Raw genomic sequence first — 15,280 nt, 5'->3', positions numbered from 1 at the left:
ATGCAACTTTCCACCGTTCCGTTTATTATGACACGCTTCATCATTGTCATATTGCTATGCATGATCATGTAGTTGACATCGTATTTGTGGAAAAGCCACCATTCATAATTCTTTCATACATGTCACTCATGAGTCATTGCACATCCCGGTACACCGTCGGAGGCATTCATATAGAGTCATATCTTGTTCTAAGTATCAAGTTGTAATTCTTGAGTTGTAAGTAAATAAAAGTGTGATGATCATCATTATTAGAGCATTGTCCCAGTGAGGAAAGGATGATGGAGACTATGATTCCCCCATAAGTCGGGATGAGACTCCGGACGAAGAAAAAAAAGAGGCCATAAAAAAAGAGAAGGCCCAAATAAAAAATGAGAGAAAAAGAGAGAAGGGACAATGCTACTATCCTTTTACCACACTTGTGCTTCAAAGTAGCACCATGATCTTCATGATAGAGAGTCTCCTATGATATCACTTTCATATACCAGTGGGAAATTTTCATTATAGAACTTGGCTTGTATATTCCAATGATGGGCTTCCTCAAAATTCCCTAGGATTTCGTGAGCAAGCGAGTTGGATGCACACCCACTAGTTTCTTTTGTTGAGCTTTCATACATTTATAGCTCTAGTGCATCCGTTGCATGGCAATCCCTACTCACTCACATTGATATCTATTGATGGGCATCTCCATAGCCCATTGATACGCCTAGTTGATGTGATACTATCTTCTCCTTTTTTTCTCCACAACCACCATCCTATTCCACCTATAGTGCTATATCCATGGCTCACGCTCATATATTGCGTGAAGATTGAAAAAGTTTGAGAACATCAAAAGTATGAAACAATTGCTTGGCTTGTCATCGTGGTTGTGCATGATTTGAATACGTTGTGTGGTGAAGATGGAGCATAGCCAGACTATATGATTTTGTAGGGATAACTTTCTTTGGCCATGTTATTTTGAAGAGACATAATTGCTTAGTTAGTATGCTTGAAGTATTATTATTTTCATGTCAATATTAAACTTTTGTCTTGAATCTTATGGATCTGAATATTCTTGCCAAAATGAAGAGAATTACTTAGAGAAATATGCTAGGTAGCATTCCACATCAAAAATTCTGTTTTTATCATTTACCTACTCGAGGACGAGCAGGAATTAAGCTTGGGGATGCTGATACGTCTCCAACGTATCTATATTTTTTGATTGTTCCACGCTATTATATTATCAACCTTGGATGTTTTATATGCATTTATATGCTATTTTATATGATTATTGGGACTAACCTATTAACCCAGAGCCCAGTGCCAGTTTCTGTTTTTACCTTGTTTTAGAATATTGCATAAAAGGAAAACCAAACACAGTTCAATTGACCTGAAACTTCACGGAACTTATTTTTGGATCAGAAGAAGCCCAGAAGACTTGGAGTGCACGTCTGGGGATCTACGAGGAGGCCACGAGGCAGGGGGCGCGCCCACCCCCCTAGGCGCGCCCTCCACCCTCGTGGGCCCCTCGTGGGCCCCCCTGACGTACTTCTTCCTCCTATATATCTCCATATACCCTAAAATGATTGGGGAGCACAATAGATCGGGAGTTCCGCCGCCAGAAGTCTCCGTAGCCACCGAAAGCCAATCTAGACCCATTCTGGCACCCTGCCGGAGGGGGAATCCCTCTCCGGTGGCCATCTTCATCATCCCGGTGCTCTCCATGACGAGGAGGGAGTAGTTCTTCCTCGGGGCTGAGGGTATGTACCAGTAGCTATGTGTTTGATCTCTCTCTCTCTCGTGTTCTTGATTTGGCACGATCTTGATGTATCGCGAGCTTTGCTATTATAGTTGGATCTTATGATGTTTTCTCCCCCCTCTACTCTCTTTTAATGAATTGAGTTTCCCCTTTGAAGTTATCTTATCGGATTGCGTCTTTAAAGATTTGAGAACACTTGATGTATGCCTTGTCGTGCGTATCTGTGGTGACAATGGGATACCACGTGATTCACTTGATGTATGTTTTGGTGATCAACTTGTGGGTTCCGCCCATGAACCTATGCATAGGGGCTGGCACATGTTTTCGTCGTGATTCTCCGGTAGGAACTTTGGGGCACTCTTTGAGGTTCTATGTGTTGGTTGAATAGATGAATATGAGATTGTGTGATGCATATCGTATAATCATACCCACGGATACTTGAGGTGACATTGGAGTATCTAGGTGACATTAGGGTTTTGGTTGATTTGTGTCTTAAGGTGTTATTCTAGTACGAACTCTAGGGTTGTTTGTGACACTTATAGGAATAGCCCAACGGATTGATTGGAAAGAATAACTTTGAGGTGGTTTTGTACCCTACCATAATCTCTTTGTTTGTTCTCCGCTATTAGTGACTTTGGAGTGACTCTTTGTTGCATGTTGAGGGATAGTTATGTGATCCAATTATGTTATTATTGTTGAGAGGACTTGCACTAGTGAAAGTATGAACCCTAGGCCTTGTTTCAACACATTGCAATACCGTTTACGCTCACTTTTATCATTAGTTACCTTGCTGTTTTTATATTTTCAGATTACAAATACCTTTATCTACCATCCATATTGCACTTGTGTCACCATCTCTTCGCCGAACTAGTGCACCTATACAATTTACCATTGTATTGGGTGTGTTGGGGACACAAGAGACTCTTTGTTATTTGGTTGCAGGGTTGCTTGAGAGAGACCATCTTCATCCTACGCCTCCTACGGATTGATAAACCTTAGGTCATCCACTTGAGGGAAATTTGCTACTGTCGTACAAACCTCTGCACTTGGAGGCCCACCAACGTCTACAAGAAGAAGGTTGTGTAGTAGACATCAGGTACTTGGCCAGAAGCTTGTTGGGTATCATCTGACACATCATCAGGTATAGCCCTTGGCCCCTTCTCACTTGTTTCTTTGGCAAAATGCCAGCCTTTCTCTTATTGCATCCTTTGATATTATGGCACTGTTCATGGCAGTAGGAGCATGTTATTGTGCCTCTATGTCTGGTCATTACCTTTGTTCCATCTTTCTTTTCAATCTCATAAGGATGCTTTCTCCTACTCTTGTTTGAAGGCCTCCCTACTCTTTTTTTCATAGGCAGGTGGCTTGATTTCACACCCATTCATCTTCTTCCACTCTCTCCTATCTCTGCAAGGCTTGATAATGGGTTTGTATGCTAGCTTGAATGCCGCAATACTGTAGCAGAGTGCACCAAAGTCTCGGGGTCAATTCTTTCATGTCTGCAGCATGCAACTGCATGGTGACATGGAACTCCACTAAGATCCCACCTCTTGCATGTACAACTCTCTTCCTTAATGTCAACAATGTATGTCATGTTCTTGTTGTCAACCTAGAAAATACCATCACCAGCCCCTAAAACCATGCATGTAGCTGACAACTCAATATCCTTTTCAACTCTTATCCTTATTTTTGGGCATATAGAGCTAGGCCAGTTCTCTGCCTCCTTTCTTTTATTGTAGAATCTGACCATGAGCTGGGTTTTGATCTTGTCAATCATTGATTTGATCAGCATCTCCCTAGCCTCAAGGATATATTTGTTGAAAACCTCACAGTTGTTGTTCATAAGGATATCACACTTAGGCAATTCTCTTTGGAAACCCCTGGCCGAAGTGTTTGGTGGTAGTTTCTCAAGCCATGTGTAGGCTTCCAAGCTCATGGCCTTTAGTTCCTCCATGTTTGCAGCCCACAGTTCAGGTGTTGTGCTCCTTGCACACTTCCATAACCGGTTCTTCAGTACATCTCCTTTGTGTGTTTGTTGAAAATTTTGCCATATATGCCTGACAAATGTCTGTGCTCTGAATCAGGAAAGTGCCGCCTCACTCCCTTGATCAGCCCCTTTTTCTTGTCTGACATAATAGTCCACGGCTCTGTATTGAGTATTCCCAAGTCACTCTTCAGGTTTGACAAAAACCATTTCCATGTATGAGTGTTCTCTACCTCCACAACTGCAAATGCTAGAGGGTAAATGCAGTCATTGGGATCCATCCCAATAGCACACAACATAACACCTCCATAATTGCTCTTCAAGTGGCATCCATCTAAACATATCACAGGCCTGCAGGCTTGCATGAAACCCCTTTTGCAGGCATCCAGAGAGAAATAGCAACTTCCGAATATGCCATCATTGACACCCACATAGAAAGAGCTACCTGGGTTTGATGTTCTGAATTCTTGTGCATAATCCCACATGTTGCTATACCGCTCTAACTCATCTCCCTCAAGGACCTTCTTGACTAGTCTCTTAGCCCTTCTAAGTTTGCTCCTTGTAGCTGTCATGTTCCATTCCTTCTAAACCACCCTTGCAAAATTCTTCATGTTCATGTTTTCATCTGCTCTGAAAGAATCAATATATTTTCCTGCCATGAAGGGAGCAGTGAATGACTTCACGGACCATTTATTTATGCAGGTATGCTTTGGGTTGTATTTCTTGACCATCAAGCATTTTGTTCTGCCATCAAATGATGCAAACAAAGACCAAGGGCACCCTTCTTCACAAATGGCTTGCAGTCTTTCCCTATAATTTCTGGGGCACTTAATGTCAACCCTTTCCCTACAGCTGTACTCTTTGATACCTTTCCTTAGTAATTCAACACTTGCAAATGTCTGACCCACTTGGAACTCTGGTTTAGACAGGTCTTCTTCTCTGAAACATTTGAAATTCAGCTTAACCTTGTCTTCATCAGAAGAAGGCAAACACAGGTCCACATCTTCAACAGGATCATCAGGTTCTTCTTGGACTGCTAAACCTTTACCTTTATCACAATCAACATTTCTGTCAAACAAGTCATCATCATCTTGCAGATCAATATCTGAATCAACAAGTTGTGGATTGAAATCTTCATCAGAATCATGAATTGCTGAATCACCAACTCCATCTTCTACATCCATGTTTAAAACCCTACAGGTTTTCCTTCTGCCCCTGAACTCAAATTGAAATGTATGAATATATTCTCCTAGCTGAGGAGGACCTGGTATGTACTCCTCTTCTTCTGACTCTTCCTTACTTTCTACCTCATACAATTGATCTTGCTCGGTCTGCTCCTGTAACACTTGCACTTGCTCAGCATTTTCCTCTTGCACTTAGAGTTGAAGTGACTGGTCCTCTTACACTTGGTCAGAATGATCCTCTTGCACTTAGAGTTGAAGTGACTGGTCCTCTTACACTTGGTCAGAATGATCCTCTTGCACTTGCAATTGATGTGACTGCTCCTCTTGCACTTGCTCCTTCTTAGGCCTCAAGCCACTGAATTTGGCCAAAGGAGGATCCTCATCATCATAATGAACTGGAACAGGGGAAATATATGACCTCATGTTGTCATCATGATTAAGAAATATCTGCTGGACATGGTTCCCATTCAGAACACAATCCTTCATGTTCTCTGTCATTGTGTTGTCCCCTAACTTAATTTCTCTTAAAACATTCTTATACACTGTCAGTCCAGGAACACACCAGTAAGCCCTGATCCTGCCCTCAAACTCATACCCAATTTCCTCCATCAGACTGGCAACAACTGTAGGTGTCCAATTACCTATATCACAGTTGTCATACCAAATGGAGTGGCCCTTATGATAATCCCTATGCTTGCCTGAACATAGGAAATAGCCACCATGTATGACCTCAACGGAGAAGTGGTTGCTTAGGGGTCCTGGAAAACAATGGAAATGACAAAATGTTCAGACAAACAGTAATAACAGAGGGGAAGAGACAACGTAACTACACAATGACACAACCATGCTATTTGAGAGCATCTGAGCTAGGAAACTGACACAATGTAACTGCACCAGTCCAAAAATTGTCAATGTTCAAACCGTAATAACAAAACTGTCAATGTTCAGACAAAAATGTTCAGCCACTTGAAGACATGACCCAACCATCCTATTTAATAGCATCTTTGCTACAAATAGCTCAGTGTAACTGCACCAATCTAACCAAAATGTCAATGTTCAGACAGGTTCAGAAATAGATAATTTAGACAGGTTCAGACATTGAAAGTTCAGACATTTCCAGAACAAAAGCATGGAATTCATGGCATATCCAGTAAACAAATGTATGATCTTTCACGTCCAAAAGCATGTTCTTTTAGGGGATCTGGCAAACAAACGATCATCTACAAAACAACATATGGTCGACGCATGTGACCTAATTGAAGCTAACATTTTCCACCAAAAAATAGGGCATACCCTTTGCCTAACAATTCGAGCAATCAAAACCTTAATTACCTCTGTACAACCATAGTTCATCTACAAAGAACCTATCGAAAGGCCTCATGAAACCCTAATTTGGATCTGCCACTAACTTCACCATCCACGGCTAAAAGCCTACGTGCGCACCCCATCCGTGACCAAAAAGAGGGCCAACAACCCTAAACCCTACCCCATATGCGCAACTGAGTAGGACGTGCACTCTTTCCCGGAGCTAAAATGGACAGATCGAGCAGAGAAGGTGGTGACGACGGCGACGTACCATACAACGGCGGCGAGGCATGCTCATCACAACGGGAGGGAGCGAGAGGGACGTCACGCATGCCCCTACCAAACGGAGCAGACGGCAGCGGCTCGGTGGCCGATGACGAGCTCATGGCGGTCGTCGCCACAGTCGGCCACGCCGGCGAGCTCGAGGTCGCACCTCGGCAGCGACGACGAACGGGGGAGCAGAGCAGGGGAAGGGAGCAGAGCGACTCGGTCTGGTCGGTCTGGTCCGACCAGGTGGGCTAATGTTTTATTCCCTGGTGATTTTGCAAAAGACCCCCCCCCCCCTCCCGCATTCCCCCGAATGGATCGGCCCAGAGCGTTTGGTGATGAGCTGGCGGTCAAAGCCCGCGTAGACATGCCAGTCAACCGCCAAATCAGCACGTACATAGAAGAAAACGTATATTGGACCGTAGATGACCACCTGAGACAAGTTTGAGGACTGTATTTTGGGTATTTCTAAGTACAAGGACTAAATCGGCCAACGCGACGAGTACGAGGACCTGGAGTGAATTTTTCTCAAAAATAGATGAATAAATCGCTGGCGTTTTTTTTTAACGGTAGTGGCTTCCTCTGGTCCACGTTGAAGTATTTCCCATCATGTCGACACTTTCTGCGAAAAAATAAGAAACAAATGCAAGCGTCACGTGAGCACGCAGGCTAATTAAGCGTCTCCTGGTCGCTGCAAATCGCGGCCATGGACGACGGGGACCTGGACTTCTCCTCCATGTCCATGGGCAGCTACTTCGACGACTTGCTCGGGGGCACGGCGGAGCACCTCGCGTGCTGCACCCACACCCACACCTGCAACCCGCCCGCCCACCACCTCCCCCACACCCACACCTGCCACCACGTCCACTCCAAGTTCGCCGCCTCCGCCTCCTCCGACGCTGCCGCCGACTCCCCCACCGAGCCGGAGGACGCCCACGCCACCTCCCGGAGCAAGAAGCGCCGCCCCTCGGGCAACCGGGCGGCCGTGCGCAAGTACCGCGAGAAGAAGAAGGAGCACACGGCGGTGCTGCAGGAGGAGGCGGCCCGTCTGAGGGCTATGAACGAGCAGCTCACCAAGAAGGTCCAGGACCACGCCGCGCTCGAGGCCGAGGCGGCCAGGCTCCGCTGCCTGCTCGTCGACGTCAGGGGCAGGATCGAAGGGGAGATCGGCGCCTTCCCTTACCAGCGGCGACCGGCCAAGGGCGACGGCCCGGGCTCTGCTGGCCCGGTCATGATGAGCTCATGTGGCTTCGTACGAACCTGTGAACAGCCTCCTGTTTGTTTTCATCATTAGTAAAAGAGTAGCAACAGAATTTTACTTTGGATACGTTGCCTTCTCAGATAAATTTTATGCCATTGTCGTTTTCCTTTTATAAAAGGCGAAGTATCATGTGAAAATAGGTACTCAGTGAAAATCTGAAAATTCTCACGTGGTCCATCAGATCTATAACGAACGACACTGATCAAAGGTGGGATCTCTAATGATCCACTTAAACACAATTAGCAGAAAACCCCCTGGCTTGTTCACCATCAAGGTGGAAAAAATCCTTCGTGAGTGTCCCTATGATAGGTTTACGTTTCAATCTTACACGCCGCCATGGAGAATCACGTTTCGGCGGCCGTGAGCCCTTGCCTTTAGACGTCAACGATGATCCCTCCGATGGCAGCAACAGGCCCTCCGTCCGCTGTGGCTCATCCTCCGCCGGTGGCGACTCGAGTTATGTCCTTCCCTCCGACGGCAGCGACGGGCCCTCTGTCGGCTACAGCTCATCCTCCGCCCGTGGCGACTGAAGCCATGATCTTCCCTCCATCTGTCGTGACAGGGCCTCCATTGGCTGCTCACCCTTTGCCGGTTGTGTCTCAACCTTCAGAGTACTCAACGCTGTCGGTCGTGAAAGGGCCTCCGTTGGCTACACACCCTTCGCCAGTTGCGTCTAAATCTTCAGAGTACTCAACACCATCGCTCGTGACTGACACCCCTATTTCCCCTGACATGCCTCCGGCTCTTCCTAGCCATGCAGAGGTAAGCTGTTACGTGAGCATAAACCATCGATTGATCACTAGGTAACATTCATCGTCTCGTACTCTCAAGTTATGGCGCATTAGATGAAAAAATAGACTGATGCTTGACAAGGATTTGTGCCAAAAAAACATATCTGCATCAGCACTAGACGTACTAGAAAATTAGAGTATGAGATGATCATGCAACGGTACATATACTGTATAGAATATGCATATTTGATGACTGTTTCTTTGTTTATACGAACTGAACATGCTAACACCCATGATGTTGCATCACAGATTGAGCATGAATTCGATATTGGCAATGATCAAGGGAGTCATGATATGGAAATCCATCCTCCTCCGATCAATCTAGACAACTTCAGTACACCAAAAAAGAGAGCTACAAGTGGCCCATTTTGTGTGAGTATCATTATCACCATAATTTCGGTCAGATTTCTCTAACAATCACTAGCTTGTATGAGTAACGAGTTTTAATTTTTTTAGGGTTCATCATGTACACCCGACTGTGATGAGAACTTAAAGCCGGTTGTAGGTAAGACATTCGAGAGTATGGAAGCTGTCGAGAAGTTTTACAAGGCTTATGCACACAGTGTTGGATTTTCAGTTCGAATTGGGCAGAAAAGGACCGTAGATAATGTGGTGGTCTGGAGGAGATTTCTTTGCTGCAAAGCAGGTTTCCGAACAATAAAGGAGGAGGAACAAAAGAAGGATCCGAAGGGAGAGAAGACAAGAACACATTCAAGAAAGATTACTAGATGTGGTTGTGAGGCCATGATAACTGTCAAGCATATGCAGGATGGCAAATATTGTATGTCATATTTTCAAGAAGAACACACCCATGAATTTGTCACACCTAGCAAGCAGCATTTAATCAAGTCTAACAGAGAAGTCAGCGAGAAGGCCAAGACCACACTATTCACATGTCATGCAGCTAGCATTGGCACATCTGGGGCCTTCCGATTGCTTCGTGTTGGTGAGGGCGGATTCCAGTTCGTGGGGTGCACAAAGAGAGACTTGCAAAACTATCACCGCGACATGCAAAGCACCTTCAAAGATACAGATGCTCAAATGTTCATTGACAACCTTAGAAAGAGGAAGAAAATCAACCCAGGATTCTTCTTTGACTATGTTCTTGATGATAAAAACCGACTGGCGCGTGTCTTTTGGGCAGATGCTTTTTGTCGGAAGAATTATGCTTTATTTGGCGAAATGGTGTCTTTTGACTCCACATATAGCACCAATCAGTATAAGATGATATTTTGTCCTTTCACAGGAATAAACCACCATATGGGATCAGTTTTCTATGGTGCCGCCTTGATTGTTGATGAGAAGATAGAGTCATATAAATGGGTGTTCGAAACATTCTTGAAAGCAATGGATGGTGTAGCACCGAGGCTTATAGTAACTGATGAAGATGCTAGTATGAAGGCTGCCCTTGATGAAGTTATGCCGAACACCGTCCATAGGTTATGCATGTGGCATATAATGAGAAAGCTTCCAGAAAAGGTTGGTCCTCCACTGAGAGAGGATGAACATTTCTACAGTTCAGTTAACTCATGTATATGGGGATCTGAAAATCCAACTGAATTTGAGGCTAAGTGGTCTTCCATGATTTCTGAATTTGGACTTGAGGAAAACACATGGTTTGCTAGGAGATATGAAATTTGTAAGTCATGGATACCGGCCTATTTCAAAGGTGTATTCATGGGTGAAATTCTGAGAACCACTTCAAGGTCAGAGAGCGCTAACTCATTCTTCAACCACTTTATTGGTTACAAGCATGCTTTGGTGGATTTTTGGATTAGGATTGGTACAGCCCTAGAGGAACAGCGTCAAAATGAACTCAAGGCTGACCATGATTGCCTCAGTTCCATGCCTCCTCTGATTACATCCTGGGAGATCGAGAAGCATGCTAGCATGTACTTCACCCATGAGGTTTTCAAAGCTTTTCAGAAGGAAGTGCGTGCAGCTAGAGAACATTGCTTGATTGAAAGCATATCGCAAGAAGGTGATGTGAAAACCACGGTTGTAGGTGGTGACTGCTCTTCCAAGTCTAGAGAAGTTCAATTCAACACATCAACCATGAGCGCTCACTGCTCTTGCATGTTATTTGAGACACGTGGAATTCCATGCCGACATATTATCATGGTTTTGAGAGGTGCAAAGTTGAATGAGCTCCCTAGTCAGTTCATTTTGGATAGGTGGAAGAAAACAGTTAATAGGAGAGCCCTATATGACAGCTATGGTAACTTACTTGAAGAAAATGAGAGTAGTTCTCTAGATTTGGCAAAGCGAAAAATGATTTCAGAGATACACCAAACATTGGATGACACAATCAGGTTGGCGGAGCACTCTCCTCAAGAATTGGAAGCATTGAGAGATGGTCTCCTTGGAATGAAAAGAAATTTATCTCAAAAGGTTACAGCCAATAATCCTAGTAGATAAGATGAATTTGAGGCATACATTGGTTGTACTATGCCCGGTGAAGTTGAAATCCATCCACCAACTGATGTCCACACAAAGGGAAGATGCAAAAGAATTAAGGGACACTTAGACAAGGGTGGGGAAGGGAAGCAAAATAAGGATGGGGAAGGAAAGCAAAATAAGAATGGAGAGGGGAAGAAAACTGCTGCAGGACCCAAAAAGCCTCGCACATGCAAGGCGTGCAAGCAAGTTGGTTTCCATGATAGTCGTACATGCCCTAACAAGAGCAAAGAAATGTAGAGGTAGTTGTCATACAAACAGAATGATTACTATTTCAGAATTCATTTGTGCAATACTAACAGTTGTGTTCATGTCTATGTGCAGCTTCTTTTATTTGATTCGAGGCACCCAGTTGCTTTTATTTTGGTGTACTTGAAGATGGAGTTCAAAGCTTCAGCATTATCTTCTGAGAGATCAACTTTATCTTTTGGGCTTCTAAGAGCGGCGCCTTTAAGAGCATGAGCATTATCTATTTGAGAGCTTCAATGTCGTTCTTTGAGAACTCCTTTTGTTACCTGCTACTGATTTTTCTTTATCTATAGAGAAACATTGCTAGTTGCTTGTTCTGGTGAACTACATTGAACAAGTTCATGTATTGCGTGATTTCTGAATTGGCATTGTGCCAATATTTTATCAAGTTGAACCGTGCAAAACTCTACAAAGATGTTAGTTTATGGGCTTCATGCCAACATTTTATCAAGCTGAAACTGCGCAAGAATTCTGAAGTTCTGTATTCACATTCTTTTGCCTCCTACACACGGATTTTTGCAACGAGTCCACCACCCAATCAATCTTAATCTCTTTTGTAGCTAGACACATGTACATGGGCCCAAATTACAGTCTTTACAAGCAAATTTAGAAACAAACAGAGGGACAAGCCCCAGCCAGACATCACACAACCCTTATGATCGAGCTAGCATGTTCAGGTGCATTTCTGAATAACAGAGGTTGTGCGGACGTTTCTTCAGAGAACTGTATAGTTGAGCTACAATTTTTCAGAGAAAGTGTAGCATGGGGCAGCACGCTTCCGCATGTTTCCGCTCGAGGTCGACGCATCTAGACGCTACTGTGATGGACGCAGCTAACTTGTACACTGTGTTACAGCAAAATTTGGTTACAGCAAGCTGGAACATTCAGTTAGGCAAGCGACTACACATCACTTTGATATCTCTTGAGCTCATGACACAATCTACAACGAGATGCTTCAGATTTTCAGTTTGTCCATTGCCACCGAACAATCACCACAGGAGAGTTGCACAACTCCAACACTAACAATATAGCAAATCTCAATGCAAAAGCTTCAGCATGTTCAGGTACATTTTCTGAAATAACAGAGGTTGTGCGGACGTTTCTTCAAAGAACTATATAGTTGAGCTACAATTTTTCAGAGAAAAGCGTAGCATGGGGCGGCACGGGTCCGCGTGTCGCCGGTCGAGGTCGACGCATCTGGACGCTACTGTGATGGACGCGGCTACCCTGCAGGTCACACCCGCCGGCGACTGTCATCGTGGCGCAGCATCTCGGATGCACTGGAAACACCAGGGCGCTCGGTTTCACCACTGCGGCTGGTCTGTCGCGTGCGTGTCTCCTACGCAGTCCCACTCCTCCGCTACACGGTGTGCGTCATCGGTGAAGCTGCCGAGGCGGACGTCGCGGATATCCTTGCCTTCCGCCGGGGCGGCGTCCTCGCCTCAGGTCCTCGGGAGCCCTCCCTGCCGATGACAGCTCTGACGCGGTGCGTGCCCGCTTCGCCGCCGGTTCTGTCCGCCCCGCCTCGGGCCTCGCGGCCGCAGCAAAGCTTGAAACCGCCGTGGCGTTCCCCGCGGAAGCAGCCCCATGGGACGCCTGGGGAAGAGTTAGATTGGAGTTGGGCAAGGCAATCCCCACTTGACATTGGTTAATCACCGAGAGAACAGGGGGTTTTCTGCTAATTGTGTTTAAGTGGATCATTAGAGATCCCACCTTTGATCAGTGTCGTTCGTTATAGATCTGATGGACCACGTGAGAATTTTCAGATTTTCACTGAGTACCTATTTTCACCTGATACTTCGCCTTTATAAAAAGCCTTCTTGGCTAGCTTTATTTCCATTCAATCATAGTTACTTCTTCCGTTTCATAATATAAGACGTTTTTTAACATTACATTAATATCAAAAAATATCCTATATTATGGGACGGAGGGAGTACATTTGATGCTAACTCAGGAAAGAAAAGTCAATTGGGACCAACAATATCGTACTAATTGTTATTTAGAGTAATGCTAGAGTCAGGGAGGAATTGATTATGGGGTTCACGGATTAACAGACGTGGGCGATTGGGATTGGACAAGAGGGGAGAATGGGGTCCATCCCCGCTGAAAATCGGCGGAAGAGAGATTAGTTAGAAGAAAATCACGTAAAAGCCTGTAAAGGGTCCGTGTGTGTAGGATTATCGTGTTATTTAAATTTATTTTGTAAAAATGACAGAGAGTGCAAACCTGGGAACGGGTACAAATTAAACAAATTTGCCAAAACCTGCCAAACCGAAAAATCATACCTCTAAAGTCAAAGCCCAGGCATTTTTTTCTTTTAGAAAAGAAGGACTGCCCCGGGCCTCTGCATCAGAACGATGCATGCGGCCATTTATTAAAAATAATCGTACAACAAAGTCTCAATAACAAAAAGGCTTTCACAGAGCTAGAAACATGAGAAGGATAGCCACAACCGGCGGAAAATAGAGAAATAGGCAACTAAACACCTATCCTATGGCATGACCGACATCCAAACCGGTTGAAGATAGTCCGCGCTACCATTTCTCATCGGGTAGACCCAGTAACCAAACGCTCCTTAGCCTTCGTCGGAGTGAATAGCGACCACATACGAATTAAAGCAGTGGCCAGTTCAGGGGGGTGTCAATGCATGAAAATGGCCACGACGGGGACTTGGGGAATGTATTCGAGTCATTCAATCCAACCGAGTGGATTGAACCTGTGGGTGAACACGTCAACTAGAACCATTTCAGTATGTGCAGTTTCATCTGCTCAATTTCTTTTCGCCCCCTAATTTTGCTCAACCCGCACCGCTCTAGTCCAATTTGTTTTCGAGTCCATCACACAATTCATAATGAAACCATGTAAAGACTCGCACCGAAAAACCCAAATAAACCGACACCATTTTTAGGATGGTTTTTTTTCTTTCTGAACTAGTAAATGCGCACGTGCAACACACGTTAATATTTAGGCAATATATTAATTGCATGCGGATATTAGGTATGCTATTATTTGTGTGTTAATCCTATAATTAGTGCAATATTTGGTATGATATTAATTGCACGTTAAACATGTTTAACGCTCGCCATTGAAGAAGTCTAGGTCGTTGGATTGACTTAGTTCGACGGACGAGATCGGTTGGATCTGCCTCTTTGGGTCTTTTTATATTGGTATAGATGATAACAACAAACACTATTCACCGAGCTAAAAATACATTGTTTACCAAAAATGTCACTATGAAAGGTGAAGAGTATAAGAAGGCTAGCAGGGACCAGAATCCACAATATGCCCTCATCGTCGTCCATTGGAGCCCCTGGCCGAGGAGAAAGGTACAACCGCCGAGGGAGAAGATTGCCAAAGGAGGTACCACAACCAAAGACAAACCAATCATGTAATTTGTGTTAGTTTTTAAGCCAAAAATGTTTTGTGCAGATTCCACTCCAACAACTTTTCTTATAAGCTATGAGAACAAAGTTGCGTCTGGAAAATTGACAAGCAGTCATACTCAGCGGAAATTTTCATCTCTATATATTTTCCCCCTATGTCAGCCGTTTTCTCAACCTGAAGTTGCACCTTTTTTTTTTGGCTTGTTCTTCCATTCATGGGGGAAAGTGCAAGTTTAACAGCATACATATGCACGTAGGTAGTATGTGATGTAGTTATATCTCAATTTGCGATAAACTACATGTCTCCATTTCACTTTTTTGTTTACAAGGTGACTATGATCCAACAAATACAGCATATATTTTTTTCCCAAGGTACTCGAATTATAAAGATACAAGAGAGCTAGTTAGACAGATTCCGCAAAAAATAAGTTATAAAATAGACAGGGTAATTAAATATATTTTGCATCTCTCTTCTTTCCCTTTCCCTTTTCTTTTTCTTTCTACCCCAATTAAAAAATAGAAGACAACTTTTCTTTTTTAAGAAGGAAAAAAATAGAAGGGAACTGGTTCACTAATTACATGTTCTACCCAAGTTGGCCTGAGGAATGTCGTCATTATGTGGCCATACCCACGGCATGATCACCATGTGCTCACTCTCGCATCC

General features: G+C 44.2%; 1 protein-coding gene across 1 annotated transcript; it reads left to right on the top strand.

Moving 5' to 3' along the window:
• The first annotated feature begins 7,131 nt into the window (after positions 1-7,131).
• LOC123146978 (basic leucine zipper 19) lies at positions 7,132-7,821 on the top strand. Its single transcript, XM_044566233.1, has one exon. The coding sequence runs from the start codon at positions 7,182-7,184 to the stop codon at positions 7,767-7,769; it is 588 nt and encodes a 195-aa protein (XP_044422168.1). The 5' UTR covers positions 7,132-7,181; the 3' UTR covers positions 7,770-7,821.
• The last annotated feature ends 7,459 nt before the right edge of the window (positions 7,822-15,280 follow it).

The sequence above is a fragment of the Triticum aestivum genome, chromosome 7A (genome assembly GCF_018294505.1).
Source record: "Triticum aestivum cultivar Chinese Spring chromosome 7A, IWGSC CS RefSeq v2.1, whole genome shotgun sequence".
Classification (NCBI taxonomy): Eukaryota; Viridiplantae; Streptophyta; class Magnoliopsida; order Poales; family Poaceae; genus Triticum; species Triticum aestivum.
Note: the sequence above shows the minus strand (reverse complement) of the source record. Positions and strands in the feature narration are given on the sequence as shown.

Excerpts from the sequence above, each read along its gene's own strand:
- LOC123146978 (XM_044566233.1), top strand. The coding sequence starts at position 7,182 with ATGGACGACGGGGACCTGGACTTCTCCTCCATGTCCATGGGCAGCTAC.